This window comes from Mucor mucedo (genome assembly GCF_025094135.1).
Source record: "Mucor mucedo strain NRRL 3635 chromosome Unknown EV154scaffold_264, whole genome shotgun sequence".
In the NCBI taxonomy this organism is placed as follows: Eukaryota; Fungi; Mucoromycota; class Mucoromycetes; order Mucorales; family Mucoraceae; genus Mucor; species Mucor mucedo.
The window spans coordinates 18,483-39,286 of record NW_026252548.1 but is presented as its reverse complement, the minus strand read 5'-3'; the positions used below and the strand labels follow the sequence as shown (position 1 = coordinate 39,286).

Genomic DNA, 20,804 nt, shown 5'->3' with positions numbered 1-20,804 from the left:
GGATTTGTACGTATGAACCTGAGGCCTCCGAGTTTGAACAAAAGGGAGGCATAGACAATGATAAAAAAGTATGTAACTGATGACGAAGCTGTATACCATTTTATTTTAAAAGAATGTCGCCAAAACCATTACGAGTATCAAGGCTAAATATCCAAATACTAACTGGGGGGAATTGAACGTAAACATAAAAGATTCTTTAATAGCAAAAACCACTGGCATTATCGTCGAGACAAATGCAGAGTTAAACTTTCTGAAAAGCTGCCAACGCTTATGGCCTGTAAGATCATCTGTCAACAGCACTGGAGCTCAAAATCAAGCAAGTTCAGACGCAACAACAAAATAATAATAATAGTGCTGATGATAACAATACCACTCCCCGAATGTTCCAAGTTTAGAAGAAGAGGTATGCTTATATGATGTTTTTTATAACTGTCATTGCTTACTATTTTTTATTTTACAGCAGAATTAAGCAGATGCATGTAAGAATTTTTCTAATAAAAAGACTGGTCCTTCATTAGCTGGAAATTTTGGTTTAAAAATGAAAAAAAAAAAAAAAAAATGTGAATAAATGGAGGGGCGATGGGAGGAGGGGAAATAGCGATACCATAAAATAATCCAAAAAATATTACATAAATATAGGACATAAAAGTATCATAATTTACATGGAACTTACGTATACATAACTATATTGTAAAAAATATGGTAAAATAATGGTAAAAAGACATTAAAATTGACACTTTTTACCATATTTCTGAACATAAATTTATGTTCTCAAGGACATAATTTTTACAGAAAAAAGCCATATTTTTTTTGCTGTGCATGTTGGTACGTTTTAATTTAAGGAAGCATATATTATTATAGCAAAGTCTAATACATTTGTTACAGAAAAATATGAACAGCGCAATGGTGGATCCGACTTGACAATCACTCAGTTTTATAGCATCTATCGTGAATCACCGTATGAATGCAATGACATCAGTAACTATAATGTCGGTCTCTTTGAACGTTCGTTTTATTCCGGATCTTTGACCCTTGTTTATATTTTCGAAGAAGACAAAATATGTTTGCGCAAAAAACAGGCATTCTGGAGAACGTTTAACCAATCAGAGAATAGTGGCGAGAAATACTACTACCAGCAAATTGTTCGTCAACAAACCCATTTTCGGAACTACATATATTGCAGAAAAAAGTACCCATTTATCGTGGAGAGGTAATACTCTATACATAGCTACAGTATTTAAACATTAATATTTAATACAATTATTTCTTTTAGACTACTTTGAACACTTGGTGTCACTCGGTCCAAATAACGGTGGTATTCTTATTAATCGCTCTTATAATATCAACAGCTTAACCGATGTGAATGACTTTGAAAGAGGCGCAGGACGTCACACAGGCCGAGCTCAGGATTATGTATAACAATGCTAATGAGTCTCAAAAAGCGTTTTTGATCGAGTAAATGTTGAGCTGATTCACAACTCTGTCTCATTTGTGTCAGGTGCTGCTGGTACGGGTAAGTCTTACTTGCTCAAGATGTTTGAAAGACATTATAAATTAGAAGGATATAAGGTAGTGAAACACTTTTACAATTCTTTTTCAATCCTTAGTTCTAACATTTTTAATTAATAAATAGATATTCAAAATGGCTCCAACTGGAGTTGCTGCGTTTAATGTAAACGGAATTACTATTCACCGCTTTTTCGGAATGGGATATTCGTCTCAAGAACCGAATTATGTGAAGTTGGATGAAATAGTCAAGCTTTACCCAAACGTAATGTTGTTGGTGGATGAGTTTTCAATAGGGACACTCAAATAAAATCGAGCCTCCAGGTTCCAGCTTCCAGCAAATTTTTTTCTTTGTCCGATGTCCATAAAGATTTGCATAAAAACTATAAACTTGAATGATATTTTTTTGTGTCCAGCTTTTAGATTCCAAACTTTTACTCAGAATAAGATTTGATTGGAGGAGGTCCTGAACATGATGTAATGAATCAATGAGGAACGTATGATGAAAGATAGTAGAGAAAGATGTACTAGAAGAGGCCTTATGTCATTACAAAGTATAATTTTTGGCTCCCGATATTATGATGAGTGTTATATAAAAAAAAAAACGTAGCGGATTGTCCTTCATTTCATCTTAAATATCACATAAAATTTTAAAAATAACCATACACCTGTCAACATTCAGCCTAGACCTCAACAAACTGAGGAACTGGAAACAACTCCACGTCTGTCTGCAGCTACCCCTAGACCCCAGGGTAGCTCCACGACTAATAGTCGTCCTGGTGTTACAGACAAGATCCCGAATGCAAAGAGCTGGATCAATGACTTCGATAGTAATGGCAAGTGCTCAAAAGATATTGTGGTTGAATGGATGCTAGTAGGAGATAATTAGAGTAAATTCAGCGGATGTGAAAGTCAAAAACCAGGTGAAGCCGAAAGCCAAACAGGTATGGCGAAAAAGCTGGCCCAAATCCTCGTCAACAGAGGACATCGTGAAAGAACCATAAAAAGTATCATAGAGACGATTAGATATTTGAAAAAATCGTTTACCGCTACTTACAAGACGGTAACCGCTACTGGATATGGTGTTGATCCTGCTGTTGATGGTAACGTCACTGTTGAAGGTAAGAAGAAAACTACTAACTGCTAACTATTATACCGTTAAATTTGTTTAACTTACTATATCTAAACTTTTAGAGAAAACCACTCATTTGTTTAAGTGGTATTATGATCTTCTCCCTTTACTTGGCTCGGATCCACTTGTAACTGGTGAAGGAATGCAGTCGAATGGGGATATCGTCAGTGGGACTCCTGATTTAAGTGCGTATGATGAACAGCCTGATCATGAAGACGATGTTCATTCAACCAACATGGATGATGTTGATGATGATGATGATGATGTTTTGCCCCTCTCTTCCACTAGACCACCTTCGCCTAGACAAAGTAGAGGAAAAAAGAGGAGTCTCAATGAGTGCATTACCGACTTCTTTGAGAGACAAAGAAAAGTATCTAAGAAGTATGAAGATCGCGAGGACGAGCTATTGGAGTTTCAAAGAGAAAAGAGGGATGACGAGAGAGTAGCAATGATATTCGAGAGACAAAAGCAATGGCTGCTTTTGAATAAAGAACTTCGAAACGAAGAAAAAGGATCTGAAGGATATGAAACCATAAAGAAGTTTATGGAAGACCTTGCAGATTATTAACCTATTTTTTTTTAAATAAATGTTTATTAATTTTGAGCGTTGTTATGCAATATATCATTCTTCAACTGATTTCTTCTGAAATTTAAACTACTATCATCATCTGACCTATTCTGCGAACTACTGATGAATCTTCTATGTCCACTGGCCTCTCTGAACTCCTCTATGTCAGTTGAATCTTCTAAAAGGAAATTATGCATAATGCAACAAGCACGAATCCATCTTCCCGCTTCGATCAAAGTTTTCCTGTCACGAATTGTAATATGAAGCTCTTGAAGGCTTTGGAACTTTCCTTTCAGAATTCCATTGCAATGTTCAATTGCGATACGAGTTTGAGCTACATACAAATTAAATTTCTCTATTTCTTCTTTTGTAGCCTGTACTGAACCGGTTCTGTATGATGAGATGACAGTCGAGGTAACACTGTATGCACTATCAGCTAATATATATTCACCAGGGGAGAAATGTCTATGTGGGGATTTGGCCAGACTTGTTGCTTGATAAACATTATTATCATGAATAGCACCAGGACATCCATTGACACAAACACGAATTCTTCGTTTGTGATCACAAACGAGCATTGTAGAGATACCATACGCACGTTTATAAAAATAAAAATTATTCTTGGCATAGCTGGGACTACGCTCGGTTCTTATAAATGTACCATCGACAAATCCGACGCATGACTTGAAGTGGCTTCTTTCGCCTATCTTTATTGATATATGTTCCCTTTCTTCTGCCGCTGGCCAGTAAACATACTGATCTTCTTTAGCCAGAATTGCATTTATGGTTCTCTTGGTGTAATTGATCACAGTACCTTCTACTTTTAATGTTAGATCATAATAAATCGGAGCGTTTTTTTTGTCATACCAGAAACACCAAAGTAATCGGATACCTGCGTGATTGAAGCAGCATTTCCTTTACATCCCAATCGATGAAAAGTGATCAAGAAATGGAGCTCAATTTTCTCTTTCGGGAAGTTCTCGAACTCCTCATAATCACCAAACGCTCTGACTGCGTCTTTGAAGGCTTCTTTACTCATCCTTATTTTACTTTTAAAGACACTTTCTCTACCTTCGTTTAATAAATCGAGATATGTGCCAGTACGAATACGAGTACCCCAGTTTTTTTTTACGCTGTATCTTTCGGTTTGTAAAGCAAGGTAAAAAGCTGCCATTGTTTCCAGATTCTGTTTTGTCATTGCGATTATGCGACGATCTACTTCGGTCGACTTGGTTTCTCGTTCATATTTTGTAATGAAGAAAAACAGCATTTTTTTAACGTCTTCCATGAGACGTTTTTTAGTTGACAAGAGAGGCATAATAATAATAAAAGTGTTGTTGAAGTGGAAAAGACTAAAGTAATAAATTATGTCATGCTTGATAGCCTTACATCATGTAACGAAATACCAAAATGTTATTGGACGAAAAAAAAGCTGGAATTAATTTTTATTTTGCTGGAGCACTTTTTGCTCCAGCAAATTTAAGAAATCACAAAAAGAAATCGGAAAATGCTTGGCCAATAGAATTTATCTAAAATTTGCTGGAAGCTGGAACCTGGAGGCTCGATTTTATTTGAGCGTCCCTAATGATTAGTAAGAAGCTTTTGGACATTATGAATGATGCTTTGATCAGAACAACACAAAGAGCCACAGCGATGGGAGGTATTAAAACACTTTTTTTTGGTGATGTTGCACAGTTGCTACCTGTACGTATTGACGAAGGCCTAATTTGGGATTCTCCGCTATACAACTACTCTACTAAATTTACATTGCACGCACCGATTCGACAAGTTGATCAAATACTTATTGATGTTCTTAACAAAGTTCGTATATGTAATTTCGATGAGGGAGTGGTTAAGTTTATCAATTCTAGAACGGTCCTTAAAAGTGACATACCAGCCAGTTGCCTACGTCTATACACAACGCGAGTTAACGTAGACAGAGCCAATACCAAGGAGTTTAAAAACCTGGAAGGCGATTCGATCTCGATCACTTCTATAGATATTTACAACGGTGGCAATCGGAAATCAGCTGTCAGAGCCTTAAAAGAAACCAGACTTCTTGAAGAACTATTACTGAAAGTCGACATGCCGGTCATGCTCCTTCAAAACTTGCGGGTCTCTCAAGGTTGGGTAAATGGCACTTTAGCAAACATTTTAGAAGTCGATGATGAAAATATCTTACTTGTAAAACACAACGCCGACGGCAGTCAACAAACAATTTGGATTCAACGAATTACCAGATCGATTCCAGGCACAAGCTACGTCAGGTCACAATTTCCAATAGTCCCTGCGTTTGCTACTACCATACATAAAGCACAGAGTATCACAATTGATTCTGTTGCGATTCACTTAGATAACATGCCTTCCCACGGTCAAATGTATGTAGCAATGTCCCGAGTAAGAAAAGCTGATGATTTATACTTCTTTGGTGCAGATCTACCTGTCAGAATTAAAAGAAAATTTGGTGTGAACCTTGACGCTGTTGATATGATTGAATACTCTGAGCAAAGGCATCAAACCCCATGAGTCGTACAAATATTATTCTATAAATAACCACATGCATAGCACTATAAATATCAACACAAGCAACAATATGACTTTTAAATTATATATATAATAAATATCGACTACCAAGTCATAATGTTTAGTAACAAACAACTCTTAAAGATGATCTAAACCTCGATTAGATCTCAAGAAAAATTACGAAAGAAAAGTCGAAACAAAGTTACATAGTATTGTCTCCATTTCTTTTTTGCGATTCTCATTAAATCACGGTAAATTGATTTAAGTACTTTTTTTTTTTTTTTTTTTTTTTTTTTAATATGTGAAAACAATTTTCTGCGTCCAATTTATAAAATTATCCCCTCCCTCCTTCACGGCAACTTATGAAATGTTAGACAGCTGGCGATCCTTCGCCTTATTTGGTAATGTATCTTTGACGGGACTATGAGGATTATATTCCGTCATGGACGGAATTACAGTTCTCGGGGTTATCCAATATTATATTAACGCATCTCGTAAATTTGCATTTAAGAGTGGATGAATCGATACAAATTTGAACCACGAGAATGATTGATGATAGTTGGACAACAGCTGATGTTTTCAGACAGCAATCACCACAACGAGTGAAACGATTCTGGATTCACGTAAATTGTTTAAAAGGGAAATATTGTAAGGGTCAGGAAGACAATATCAATCCGTGGACAATTAAAATTAATGGATGTATGGTTAAAATCAATGGATGTATGCTTAAAAGCATTGGATGGATACTCAAGATCAATGGATGCATGCTTCGAATTAATGGGTACCCATTATTTAATGTCACACAAACGGTTGCATTCTGATACTAACAAGCTATCTCTATTTTCCTGGATACAGGGTATGTGCAGCCAATTTCGTCTCTTTTTGAGGTTTTAAATCAATCGTTTTTTTCATGGTAATCTGCCCAATATGCTTCTTTTAGACGTACTTTTAAGACGATTAGTATAACTTGAGAGAATTATCAGGACCCAATTATATATTTTAAAGACCAATAATAAAGATTTACTTCTATTAATAAACATATAGAATCTAACTAATAGACATATCTATAGACTGCATATAGCTCAGGTAATGTGTAAAAAACTATATGTAATAGGGTAGGAGACATTCAATACCAGAGAAAACCTTATAGATGTGCTCCCTAAAAAAAGAAACCTAATATGCCACATTGTTTACACCACATGACCTGTTTTACGATTATAACAATATTTTCCTATTATATGGAGACGAGGTATGTACTCTCCGTACTCAACATCCTGTCTCCGTCTATGTAATGAATGATGTCGGTATATTATGAAATATTCCGATATTCTAGCGTTCATTTCTTGCTTAGATGACATACTACTGGAATTGCATAGATTTATTTAAATTGCATACCTCTTCTGTCCGTTATTTATGCCACATGAGTATTTAACCACGCAAGGTAAACGGTCTATTAATTTTGAGTAAAATATAACCTTAGGTCAAACATATAGCCATATTTACCCTTTCCACTAACCTGCGGCGGTGAAGCATCCACCGAAGAGCGTGGACGTACTGATATAATTAATAAAAAAGGAGTACCGTAAAACCTAAAAATCATCTGACTGTTCTCACTTATCTTAACAGGATAAGCATTTACATATGACTATAAATCAGTTATTTCAACTAAAAAGCAAGTAAACCGAGCCTCCAACACTAACATCAGCCATGTCATCAAATAATGTGGGTATATAACGATCTGTGGATTGATAAGCGCCAACTGAGAGAAATAAGCTGGCGTGGTTTAAAATTTTGAAAGGGGGCTTTGTTAATTAGCAAAGTTTAGAAACGTTTCTTGCTTTTTTTTCAAGTCCTCATCCTAGCTTCTACATTGTGAAATAACAAAACAAGAAATAGAATCTTGGTATGTCACCTTCTATACATTAGATGAACGTTTCACCATTTTCATCAATCGCACAATTGTGACAATGTCGGCAATGTCACTAATACCATTTTTTTTCTTCATTTTTTTGTGTAGGGTACAAAAGTTGGAATACAAGAGCAACACCAAGCAGCCGAATGTCTCTTTATGATTCCCAATGCTGCGTAGAAACGTCTTTTTTCTTCGAATGCCTATTCAAAACAACAAATGCAATCTACCCATGTACCAGTTAGTCACATATAAGATTTTGCCCTATTTTATTATAACACTGTTAGTTTGGCTTTGAAGAGAACGCTCAAACCTACCTTGTCGTATAGTGGTTCAAGTCCAACAGAACTTGTTCATGACCACCTTTAGCTATTAACTATGATAACCCTTGTTTAAAAAAGCTAATGGAGTAAACTTGAAAATTTTGCCAAAGCTTGCTAGCACTGTAGAATTATTCGAAATTTAGTTAGATTTGATGAATAGGCTCCGGTAAACAAACAAAAATCGTTTTTACTATTAATTTGAGGCCACTAACTAAAGACTTTATAGTCATGATATCTTAAGAAATAAGACAATCATCATCATCACTACTTAACATAAAGTTTTGATAAAAAAAGATCTAATAGCTGACCATAATCCTCATTACAAACAGGATAATCAACGAAGTTGGATTAAAGTAAATCGTGTTTGTATTTCACATGAAATATAGAAAAGCCATTCCTTACATAATATTGTTGGTATTTCTACCTCAAGTGACTTTAAATCTCTTTTTTTTTGTAAACTCCTGTAAGAGTATGTAGTGGCACAATCAAAAATTATTTAATGATATAACTAATATAACTCATTTCAACTATTTGACAGAAACACTACGAAGAACAGAACATTAGTTTATTTCGCGCATGTTGCAAGTGTAATTAAAGGATGATAAAGGTTTTTCGATTTCAAATTGTCAGGTTTTATTTGGTGATGCGTAAGTAAGATGAGACAAAATAGGCTTAATCACATTACTGACCTCTTGATCTCGAAATTGGTATCTCTTCGCTAATTCAGTAGCAGGAAGTCTTACAATATCACAATACTTCTTCTTCTTCTCTACATCCGCCAAATGTTCGTAGTGATATCGCACTTTCTTTTGACAAATCGCTTTTTTACAACAGAAAAAGCAATGTCTTTATGGACGATAGAAGCAACATCATCATATAGTGTCACCTCTTCCAGAAGGTAATCATGCAAAAGGAGGTTCGCCGTCGATAACATGCGGTAGTCTTGCACCCACACGGCAATATTTGGTAGCCCATGCATTCCTTGTAACTTTAACGGATCGATAGCTGTAAAATTTTACTAAGTTTGATAGTTTTATAATTCTGTGGGTAACAAATGTCAGATATCTCGGAATCAACTGATGGTCTCAGTTCAATAGAAGCAGTAGCAGCATTTTACTCAAATCTTGACAATCTTTGACGTAAAGAAACTGTCATTCTGCTTGGAGAAGTGGAATTGAGTGCTGGCGCAGAAGAATTTGCAATTGCTGGTGCAGGAGCAGTTCTCGGTACATTGTTGAGGAATACAGGAATATCAATTAGTTCCATTTGGTAATTTCCGAAAGACGTGAGATATTGAAATGTACTTCTGATTCATTTTTTGTAGCTTATAGGGGCGATCTTAGCCTACTAAATATTCCTGAGGAAATTACATTATCAAGAAGGTTTTGACCAAAGACATGTCTCAGCCGGAAAACCGTTCATCATGATTCTTTGTTTCGATGGAGAAAATATAATCGCCAGTTTTTTTTATAAATACGGCATATAACTGGTTAGGTAATAATTTTTAGATGTTGTGCTCGTTTGACTTACAAATTCTTTATAGTTCGATTGTTGGAAGTAGAAAAATTCTAAAGACCTGCAGAAGCTCACATCGTGATGGTAAAAATCAAATTTTTCAGCATGCAAGAGTTTAAGCACTTAATTTTGTAAACGTAGAACCACAGCAATCATTCGCTCTCTCTTATGTTAACCTGTATTTAATGAATGTCAAGTGCGTAACCGCGGAAAACTCCAAGAAATTGTTCACACATGCCACTATAGGCCTGTAAGACGTTACTAATCTAAAACGACAGGTAATACGCTTTAATTCATACTGTGATTTATACTTATAATAAATCATACTTTATTATGCTATAGTAAAACTACCGTTTCTGAAGCCAAAAATGGGGGACTTCTTTAAATATGTGATTCGGTGGCCGATAGGACAGGTATTACTAAGGAAGCAAAAGGGCCTTGTTTCTTATCAGCTTCGCTTTTTCAATGGCGACGTCAATCGATGGCTCTTTTGGAATTACTCTCTTTAAATAACGGCTAATGTCTGGACAGCCGCCTGTTGATGACTGGAGTAAGTACTGTAATGGCTGTTTCACTATTTCGCTCAAGAAGAAAAAGATCTTCCATATTTTAAAATTCAATTGGCTCTATTATGGCGACCTTAAGTCCAGATTTGGCTTGACTCACTCTTTATTCATAACGACTTATGTCTGAAAATCTGCGTACTGTCAATGCAATTAAGTACTGCAATGGCGTTGGCTCTTATCCTCTCCAGAAAAATAATCTTTGTTTTCATTCTTTACACTTTCTCAATGGCGACATGGGGGCTGGAATTTCAGGAATCACGCTCTATACATAACAGCGTGCACGTTGAAGGATGATTGTTCTTGACTACTGGAGTGTGTGATACCATTGTGTTGTCTGTTGTTCGCTTAAGAAAAAAAATGTTTCGCTTCATTTCCGTAATGACGACATCAGGAAATGACTCTGCTGAAATCACTCCCTAAAAGAAACGGGTTATGTCTGGTGGCCCGCTTGTCAACAGCTAAAGGTTGCACTGCACAGCTGGTATCTCTTATGAGCTCAAGAAAAAAAAACTTCTTATTTTTATTTGCTTTCTTAATGTTGACCCCAAATCAGGTCCCAATGGGAATCACGCCTCATATGTCTGGAATTTGCTTTATTACTGATTGAAGTTTGTACTGCACTGTAGGAACTGTGTATAAATTCAAAAAAATAAATATCTGTTTTTATATTTATTTCGCTTTCTTAAAGTCGACATCAAGTCAAGCATGAGCGGTTATCACTCTTTATGAATAACCGCAAATGTGTCGAAGCTTGCTTCCTCCTGAATGGAGTGCGCTCTGCAATTGCCGTGTCAAGAAGAACATATTCACTTTTTCTTGATTCATTCGGTTTTTTCTCTTGGCGATATTAAGTCTACGTTTTGCTGGTATTATTTTTCAAGATATGCTTAATTAATGTTTCTAAATGATATTGTTTTTGTTATGTTTATATTAATTAGGTGGGTGAACGTCTTTTCAAATTGGTGCGATAAAATTGGATCATCAAAAGCTGGCGCTTTCGTTTGGGAAGTAAACAAGATATATATTTCTAATGGCCGAAGGGGCAATGGTTAGTTTCATAATTTATAACCGTTTGCTAATGTCACATTCAAGAATTTAGTACGAGTGAATTTGCTTCAGGATTTCTTTAACGAGGATGAATACACTTCATAGTTTCGTACCTATAGAAAGCACACAATGTCAAAAGCAATACGAAGAAAAAACAAGATGTAACACCTAATTTAGTATTAAAATTATATACTGATTCCGTGTATTTTTTTATTTGGGGACAGTTGGTGGTAGGGTAATGTACTGAAGAAGAGGAAATTTTTGCACTGTTATGCTTGTAACTAACTGGAATTATTATAGAATAAGAAAAAGAAGAGGTAATGCTTAATCCTCTGTTTGATCGAATTTTCTGCTCAGTTGTCGTATTTAATTTGTGTAGAATCTCGGATGTGTGTCATGCAGCCTGCTGCAATAAGTAATAATACGGAACAACTTTTATTTTCCGACAGTGTTAAAGATAATAGCCGAAACATGCCTGAAAATAGTGGATCCTGGTTTTTGAGAGTGTTCTACAGTCAACATTTGGTGGAGGAGATTCTAGTAACAGCCAGAAAAAAGTAATGGTGATTGCTGTTGGTATTTAGTGGTTTGCTGATCCCATTATTTAATTTATTAAGACTTTAGATAAGATGTTGTTTGTGATTTAATGACGACGAATGTTATTACTGTGCATGGTCTCGGTTTATATATTTGGCTGTGATGTTTGAGGAATTATTGTATTGTGATGACGTACGCTGCCGCTTCCTACTTATCTGCGAATATTGGTTGATATTAACTTGATTCTATGGACTGCCCGGATGTGTTTATTAAAACAGTGAAGCCATGTGGATCATTATTCTTACAAGTTTCCGAAGAAAAATAAAGCTACCAGCATACAGCAAAGGAAATATTTCCTAAAGTTATCTTCATTATATTAGCTTTGTAAAAATGTACATCAAATAACATAAATCTTGAATGCGATCCTTCAATTATATTGAGGCACCTTTAGCAAGATCCTAAAAGGTAGATCATCAATGACAGTATATCAATGATAAAATTGGAAGTTTAATTAGACTTTAGAATTTCTACATGCTTAGCTATATCTAATACAAAAAATACAATAATTATGCTGGTAAGACAGTTGCATATTCCTGGTTGGGTTCTTCAGGGTGTTTTTTATCCGAGTTGCAATCATTAAAATATGTGGTTTGAAGTTCTACGCTCATGTTTTCAGAAGTCGTGTGATGTTGAACACAAATTTAAACCCACAAATGGATAATATAAACGTCAGAGGATTAAACTGATGTTCTTAAGTGATATTGAAGTACATTAATTATCATTATCGCGGCCAAAACATAAAAAGTCGCGATAAGTATCCTTACTAAACAACAAGAATCTTTGAAGCAGATATTAAGTTAAGTGTACATGGTCGATAGAGTTAGTGTTGAAAATTCGGATAAATGTTTTTTGAATAAAAAACGCTATACATATTCCATTTATTCTTATCAAAACCCTTAAAACCTGAAAAAGTGCTTTTAATGTGCTTATTTTTTTTTGTAGGGAAAGGCAGCGCAGCTGTCTTTCAAAATTTTATTTAATGTCCCGGTGGGACTAAAAGGGGGGTGAGATTTTTATAATTGAATAGTTTTTTTGTAAAGTAACAAAGCATAATGTCAAGGGGTGACAATGAGGACAAATAAAACGGTCGACGTATTTCTTAAAGGCAAATAATGTACTACTAATCAGCCAGCGATTGAAAGTGTAATTGCCATACGATAGACAGGCAGCGTGTTAGTACCGTGGTGGTAGTGAAAGGTTGATCGTCAAACACTAGTTGCCAATGGGATCTCCAGATCCCTTGCAATATACAACCTATAACGGATATAAACGTCAACGAAGTGGCAACAGGAGATCTTGTGTTGTGTAAATCACCGAAGTCAAGCGCAAGGAGAATGGATAGTATTCGACCAGGTACGATTGTTACGTTTGGAAAGAAGGTAGACAAACACTGAAGCCAGATAGCTTGTTTAGTGGGACAGTCATATAGAAAGTGGTGTAAAGTATCCTCAGTTTGTGGACAATGGATACAACCAGCAGTAGGAAAGGAGTCCGGGATGATACTGTGTAAGAGACTTTTGTTAGGCAACTTGTGATGAATCGCACGATACCATATTGTAAGAATGCTGGGGGAAATGGGTAAACCCCAAACGTTTTTCCATTTGCCTATACTAAAGGTGGTAGTGGGCTTTGGAGGAAACAAAGAATCACGTAGCAGTATTCCCAATTGTTTCGGATTATCGAATGCCAGAATAAATGTGGACATTTGAGAGTCGAGAAGAGGACGGAGATCGATAGACCCAGTGGACTCTATTCGAGAACCCAGGAGACGACCGAAGTTGCTTGTAGACTGGATACACCCACTGGCGTTTGCTACACGGAACTTACGAAGTAACGTTGGAAATCTAGTTTCGCGATCAGATCGTTGTCGAAAGATATGTGTATCGGGATCCACTATGAAGAAATCGCGTACCAATATCTTTGACATACTGGCGCTGTTACGAGGAAAGACCACGGAAATAAGCGATGCAGAGGCTGGAATGTCAGGCGTTCGCGGAGTTGGAATAACAATTGAAGCCAAATCCAAGTGTAGAATTGTCGCCAACGACAGGTTAGACTGACTAATGTCACAGGTTGGTAAGGAGTCCATAAGGGAGAAAAGCAACACGAAAGAATTGGATGTTAACGAACGAAACCCTCGTCTTTTTGTTGAAAACAGCAGTGGCCATAGATGAGAGAAGGCTCCTCCAGATGCAATGAGGGATAGGCCGTATTTGAGATAGGGGACACACGTGTGTAGAAAAGACCGATCATTATATACAGGCTGTTGTAGCACTGCGGGAGCAATAATCAAGTCAGCCAGCCAACGCCAGTGGAGTTTAAGTTGTTGAACTAGAGGATCCAAAATGCCAACACCGCCTTTTGTTTTGTACGGAACAAAGTTGCGATATGCAATTCGAGGAAATCGGGATGCATTAAGAAAAGTGCTGCAAATTCCTCGTAAGCGATCAATTTGACCTTTGGTCAGAGGAACTATTCGTAATACGTGCCATAATTTGGAGAGCAGAAGGGTGTTGAGAACTACGGTTCGGCCTTTAATGGATAAGTTACGTTCAGAGTGAATATCACATCCGTGTTGTATCTTTTGTATTAATAGGTCGATCGCTAGGTTTTTCTGGGATGCGTTAAAGTATAGTGGATATCCAAGGTAGATTAGAGCAGTAGGGGAATGTCGATCATGCCATGAAGTAATGGGTGTTTCCCTTGAACTGAGGTAGGTCGTCCAATAGTGACTTGATTTGCCTGACAAGGAGAAAGCTTGGGTTTTAGCAAAATTTAGTTTGGCATTGGAGGCGAGGGTATACTGGTTAATGAGTCGTTCTAAGCAAATAAAATCTTGATGGGACTGTAAAAACACAAGAGTGTCATCGGCATAGGCCATAACTTTTAAAGACTCCGGGGATGGTTCGGCTACTAATTCTGGAAAAGTGAAGCCATCGAAATTTGTTGCCTGTTGAATAGAACGAAGGAATGGATCAAAAGCAATGTTAAACAGCAGAGGTGAAATGGGATCACCTTGCCGTAGACCTCGTTGTTGTAAAACAGGTGTTGACAGGTGGCCATTAATGTTGATGTGAATCTTGGTATTAAAAAATAAAGTGCAAAGTGACGATATCATTGGGCTGGGTATTCCAAATTGGGTCATCATTCGTGCTAGATATGACGGATGGATTCGGTCATAAGCTTTTTCTTGGTCTAGTAATAGTCCAATAGCGTTAGATGAGGTGTGTTCGGCTATAGACATTACAGCTTGCAAAGTTTTTCCATTTTCACCAATGAATCGACTAGGCATAAATCCCATCTGTTGTGGACTGATCAGATCATTCATGTACATCATTAACCTGGAATTCAACATGCGAGTAAAGAGTTTGGCATCTGTGTTGATCAGACTAATTGGTGTATGATTACTTAGATTGGTGAGATCACCTTTTTTGGGGAGTAGGATCATACAAGTTTTGTTCCAACTAGGAGGAAAAATACTTTCCATGAGAGCATCATTGTACACTTGTATAGCCACACGTATTGCAGTTGCATTATGTAAAACATGAAAAAGTATTTGATATGGAATTCCATCTATTCCGGGACTACTTTGTGAGGGAGTTCGTTTAGCAGCTTCCAATAAGTCGTCTTTAGTGAATTCGGTTAACAGATATTCGCGTTGACTATCATCAAGCACCACAATGTTAGGTATTGTGTTAGCTAGCTGATCTGTTGCATTTACATCGATGTCGTCTGGAGTATATAGATTCTGATAGAAAGAATGAGCGGCACCGGTCAAAGTTGCAGGAGTTGTACATGATGCTGATGTGACTGGATGTGTCAATTCCGGAATGAAGCTCTTAGTGAGGCGAGCTGTAATAGAACGTTTTAGGAAAGAAGGCGAAGATTCACCTGTTTCCTTCCAAAATTTTTTGGCTCGTAAAGAGTCATTGGTAGTTATTTCCTCTTGCAGACCTTGAATTTTTGCCTCCACTTTGGAAAGTTTAAATTGCAAAACAGCAGGAGTCAATGATGCGTCGTTGTGTATATAAGTTCGTTTTTGCTGTAGCACATCTAAATGTTTCTTGCGCCAATTGGCATGATGACGACCCGTTTTACGTGCAACTTTTTTAACAGTTTCCTTGATACGATCCCATCGAAGCTGAGGGCTAAGATTAGGAGGAAACATTGAGCAGGTTTTATCTATCTCGTGGTGCATTGAATCCAAAAATTTTGGGTTAGAAGCTAAGGCCGGATTTGCTCGCCAAAGTCCTTTTCCTAAATGGGTAAAACTGCACTTAAAAGAAAAGGTCAAAAGAGCATGGTCAGTCCATGCTGGTGATATAAATTCCACGTTGGATTTGATTTTATCAGAGAATAAATCAGTTGTCGAATATATATAATCAATAGTAGACATCTGTTGACCCCGTCGAAATGTCGGTGATATAGTAGCTGAGTCCAAGCAATTTCTAAAATTGGATTGAAGCTCTTGATTCCAGCGAACTTGGTGGTTAGCCAAAGCTCGTGTGCCAGACAAAGTATTGGATACATCACTAAGACTAAAATTAAAATCACCAGTGATGATTGTTCGAGTAGGCAAACTTGGCGTACTGGAGGGAAGATCGACTGTAGACATATCGTCACTGGAGCGAAGAAAAGGCATTTCAATGATGCCTGAAAAAAATTGCTGACGCTCAGCGAGTTGTGCTGGCCCATATATAGTAACAACAGTGAGAGGATCAAAGGTACGATGAACATGAGTAATGGTACACTTTATCACCCGTTGGTCTATTGTTATGAAATCTGGAGTTAGCTGTAATGAAGGGTTAAAGCAAACAATGCCACAATGTTTGCTCCACACTGTTTGTTTGGTTTGAAATAAATTATCAAGAAGTAACTTCAATTCGGTAGTTGAAGCGTGTGTTTCTTGTAGAGTAATAATGTCTAGAGGTGGGTTCTGTTTACGCAGAAAGCGGATAAAGTCTTGACGACGAGAAGGTTCATTGGTTTTGACAAGGCTGCGACAGTTTAAGGTAGCAATCCTGATAGTGCTTGAAAGGAATGATTCCACCAAAAAAGGTTCTTGAGTAATATTAGAAGGAGAAGGAATTACCGACTCTGTTGTTGTAGTGGTATGTGAATTAGTAATGGTTGAATGATTTGAATTATGTAAATTCATAGAGTGAAATGTTTTTTTTTTTTTTTTTTTTTTTTTTTTTTAAAGAAAAATGTTGGAGATACTTAAATCTGCCTCCTCATCAGGCAGACGTCTTCCGAATGGAAGATATCGGTGAAGAGGAGGAAGGGTCATATTTGACAGCAGCGACACCTTTGTTAGCACGAGGAGAGACTCGCTGGTGAGTTGTGGCAGAATTGGCAACTGTGGTTGGGGTAGTCTTGGGGACACTGGTATTGGCGGCCGATCTTTCTTCAACGATGACTGGTGAATCGTTTGAAAGAAGTGGTGGCTCTTCAGCATCTGTTAACCGATCATTATCATCTTCAGAAACATCCATCATGGATTCATTGTCTGATAATACCGTAAAATAGTTGGATGGTTGAAGCACTGGTACATCCTCGTTGGCTGGGTTGACTGCGGTGGTACTGGGTGTGGTAACATTATCGTCCACATTGACTGACGGTACAGTATTAATTAAAACCTTATTAATGCTTGGGACAAAAGGTTGTTCTTCGTTACGAACTCGCTTTTTTGAAGATGCGATCGAGTTATCGTGAGCGCGGGGACAATGGCGGGCTAGATGACCACGTCGATCACACAGGTAACACGTCTTACTTATGGTTGGAATCTCTTGACAGTCCTTACGGGTATGACCCATTTGTTTGCAATATACACAATGGGATTCCATCTTAGCCCATTTACCAAGACAGAAGGACTGGTTACCTAAATCGATTTTATACGTGAGCTTATCCCAGGCTTTGGGGTTAGCTGGATCAATTGATCTGTCCAAGAAGATAGCACCGTTGCCACAGAAAGCTGTGTTGGACTCATCGTCGAGGTAAATGGTGACGTCTCTCACGTTACCGAAACGAGAAAAATTGTCGACCAACGTGGTGTGTAGATCGGCTACTGGCAAGAAAGGTAATTTTGAAAGATGGACCTTCAAAATGATGTTGTCCTGAGGGACAGCAGGAGTGGCGTAAAACTTTCTGTCGTGCCCAATAACAATAGGATTGTTTACTGCATCGTCGACAGCTGATTGGTCATTCAAAATGACTTCGATAATTTTGCCCTGACTGTCATCAGTGGCATGAGTACCGAGACAGGTACCAAAAGGAAAACGCACATTCCGTGCTTTTTGAAATTCAGGCATTAAGTTTAAAGATTCTTTTTCAACAAAGTAAAAGACGGCATGTTTATAACTACTATTACGATGAATGGCTGGTTTTTGATCTTTAAGGTCAGTAATGGGTTTGAAGGTGGAGTCTCCAAGAGAGATGGTAATTCGAGATTTCGAATTGGGATTATTTCGGTATGCTCGAGGTGGTAAGGCTTGTGCAGCCACATCTCGAAAAGAGCGTGTTAGTGTCTTTGAAGGGCCATGATTATGGTTCTCAAGAGATGTTGAGGGTACCGTCATGTTTTTAAAGCGAAAGAAAGACGTTTAATGTGCTTATGGAAGCGGTCAAAAATAATAATTTCTGAACCAATAATACAAAGCGTTATGGCTTAAAATCATGGAATACTAGCGAATACACTTTCATGATGGGGTTCACAATTCCTATGTATCGACTATGATTTAGGACCTTAATTGATCAATAGATGGTAACTATGCGTATTGGACTCCATATCAATAGATTACTTTTGACTATAGATGTAAGATGATTTTCAAGTATATACAGGAATACAGATTCATTGCGTGATTGGTTAATTATAGACTGCCAATACGTTCTTCTTGATTAGTAGAATTTGTTTGCATTATGGGTTTTTTGACCAGCATAATTCTGTAGTGGGGATCCCCCTTCCACCCAAATTTCCCATCCCCATTCGACGTAAAACAACCCGCACCGGCCGTAGCAGTTTAATCCATAACATTTTTGTGACTGGATTTTCGCTCAGCCAGTGACTGCATTCTAGCTGTTTTAATAGGGTCGGACCTCATCCGTTTTTCTAAAAATAAGATGAGGTCTGAGGGTAATTATACGGGATATGTGACAAAAAATCTGATTTCTAACGCTAGCAAAACGTGATATCTCAAAAAAATGGATTAGATCCGACCCTAACCATAACGTTTTTCCAAGGAAAATATAATCCCTACGGACACCCCGCACTCTCTAACGTTCGATGAACGATGCTGAATCAAAACTATTTTAAAACAGCCCTCATTATATCGGGTGCCTAACTTTAGATTTGGATATTTAAGCAGATGTTTTTCCCTTATTTTGATTTGATATCGACTCAAATTTTCAAAATTATAGAAGGAAAAGTTGTATGGAAAATATAACAAAAACTATGGCTACATATATATTTGGAATGATCTTTCTGTGGAAATAAAACTGCGCTCGATTTCGTTACAATACACATTGAGTCAATATTCCACACATACAAATGTAAAAGTAATAAAATAACTAAGAGAGCATTCAATAAAAAAAGTCCCTTGTTTTTTCGATTCTCTTCTTTTCGTCCTCTATCTTTTTCTCTATTTTTTTATTAGTTTTTTTCTCTTCTCTATTTCCATTTTTTTTTCTCCTCTATTTCCCTTTTTTTTTTCTTCTCAATTTCCCTTTTTTTTTTCTTCTCCTTTTTTTTTTTTTTTTTTTTTTTTTTTTTTTGGTATCTGTCTCGTAGCTTTAGCGGATTTGAGCCGTTTAATAGTATCGAAGAACTTAATTCTTTGTATGTATTTTGAGATGTAGCTCGGAACCTCTGGTATGATACGCTTTATCTTTTATAACAACTATAGGGCATTTAAGAAATGTGGGACGGGGTTTTGAACCAGCCCTGTTTTCAATGCAAGCGTATTTACTTCGTTTAGCTACTTTTTTTTTGTATGCAATTCTTATTTACCTTGCTTCACTTTTAACTACACGGATAAACACGTTCGTCTAGATCTTTGTACACCCAATTTTAAGCTCGTTATAAATGTCAATCTGGACCTTTTTAAGTTCATTTTTTAGGCTCATTATTAGTAATAAGTCGGAGCATTTCACGTTTACTTTTTATGTTTGGTATTGATGTCAGCCCGGATAAGTTACTGTCAACTTTTTTGCGTAATATAAATGTTATTTCTTTAAAGAATTTCTTATCCTCGTCAAACTTATATAGAAAAGACATCAGATTTTCAATACAAAAAGACCAAAATCTAGTGGTTTCCAATAAAACGTCTTGAGGAGGGACTATTTACGACCCTTAACCATACAGCAACACTAACGCTGAACAAATAATATTATTAGGTGATCCCCCTAGCAAAGGTAACGACGAATGGTACTACATGTAAAACAAACATTTATAACTTAAAGGTACTGTTAACATCATTTAGATATAAGTGCATATACGCTTTCTAACATCCGCTAAAGTGTATCACTCAGGCCAAAAAGTCTTCCTTAAATATACGTATTTACTTTGTCAAAAACTAGAAGAAACAAAAATTCAAACTGCCCAGTTAGAAAAAATGTTTTTTTCGCTAAGAAATAAAGACAAATATATATATACATTGGGATCCAGTTATATAGGTAAGTAAATGATTCTGTTATGATTCAGTTTCAATACTAAAGTACAAGTAAATTTGTTTTTTTTAAAAACGACGGTTTTAAATGGATAACTTGGGATAAGAACTTGAGCCAAGTTACAGTGTCGATACCATGATATGAGTGAGATGTCTAAATGATTTGGTCCTATGGCGCCGCCCTATGGTCTTAAATTTTGATCTATCTGTTGAGGATAACATAATAATACACCTAGAGTAGAACTATCGGAGATGATCCAATAAGGACATGATTTCATATAATCACACTGGTGGGAATTAGTCGTTCCACAATTCACCGCTATCAATAAAACAATGCTGTGTAACGTGTATCGAGCGAAGTGTCTCATAGGACCTGAGCCATACGTATATGGAAATTAGTGCTATTATTTGTATAATTGTTTATTTACTTCGTTATATTTATTTATTTCTTGACC

The 20,804-nt window shown here is 36.8% G+C and overlaps 4 protein-coding genes across 4 annotated transcripts; 2 read left to right on the top strand and 2 right to left on the bottom strand.

Annotated features, from left to right (window-relative positions):
• Positions 1 to 7,140: 7,140 nt before the first annotated feature.
• EV154DRAFT_488634 (uncharacterized protein) lies at positions 7,141 to 9,227 on the bottom strand (the record flags this gene model as incomplete). The annotated part of the gene is made up of 7 exons (XM_051599163.1): positions 7,141 to 7,179; positions 7,246 to 7,374; positions 7,669 to 7,831; positions 7,956 to 8,014; positions 8,651 to 8,767; positions 8,791 to 8,966; positions 9,101 to 9,227. 7 exons carry the CDS (start codon positions 9,225 to 9,227, stop codon positions 7,141 to 7,143), a joined length of 810 nt encoding a protein of 269 aa, XP_051450308.1.
• Positions 9,228 to 9,469: 242 nt separating this feature from the next.
• Positions 9,470 to 10,336, top strand: EV154DRAFT_488633 (uncharacterized protein; the record flags this gene model as incomplete). Its single annotated transcript, XM_051599162.1, has 4 exons — positions 9,470 to 9,560; positions 9,819 to 9,889; positions 10,008 to 10,026; positions 10,122 to 10,336. The coding sequence occupies 4 exons, from the start codon at positions 9,470 to 9,472 to the stop codon at positions 10,334 to 10,336; spliced, it is 396 nt and encodes a 131-aa protein (XP_051450307.1).
• A 471-nt stretch (positions 10,337 to 10,807) lies between these two features.
• EV154DRAFT_488632 (uncharacterized protein) lies at positions 10,808 to 11,650 on the top strand (the record flags this gene model as incomplete). Its single annotated transcript, XM_051599161.1, has 3 exons — positions 10,808 to 10,908; positions 10,981 to 11,090; positions 11,469 to 11,650. 3 exons carry the CDS (start codon positions 10,808 to 10,810, stop codon positions 11,648 to 11,650), a joined length of 393 nt encoding a protein of 130 aa, XP_051450306.1.
• A 5,693-nt stretch (positions 11,651 to 17,343) lies between these two features.
• EV154DRAFT_388535 (uncharacterized protein) lies at positions 17,344 to 17,826 on the bottom strand (the record flags this gene model as incomplete). The annotated part of the gene is made up of 1 exon (XM_051595072.1): positions 17,344 to 17,826. A coding segment is annotated over one exon (483 nt), but the record flags the coding sequence as incomplete, so codon positions are not given.
• Positions 17,827 to 20,804: the final 2,978 nt, after the last annotated feature.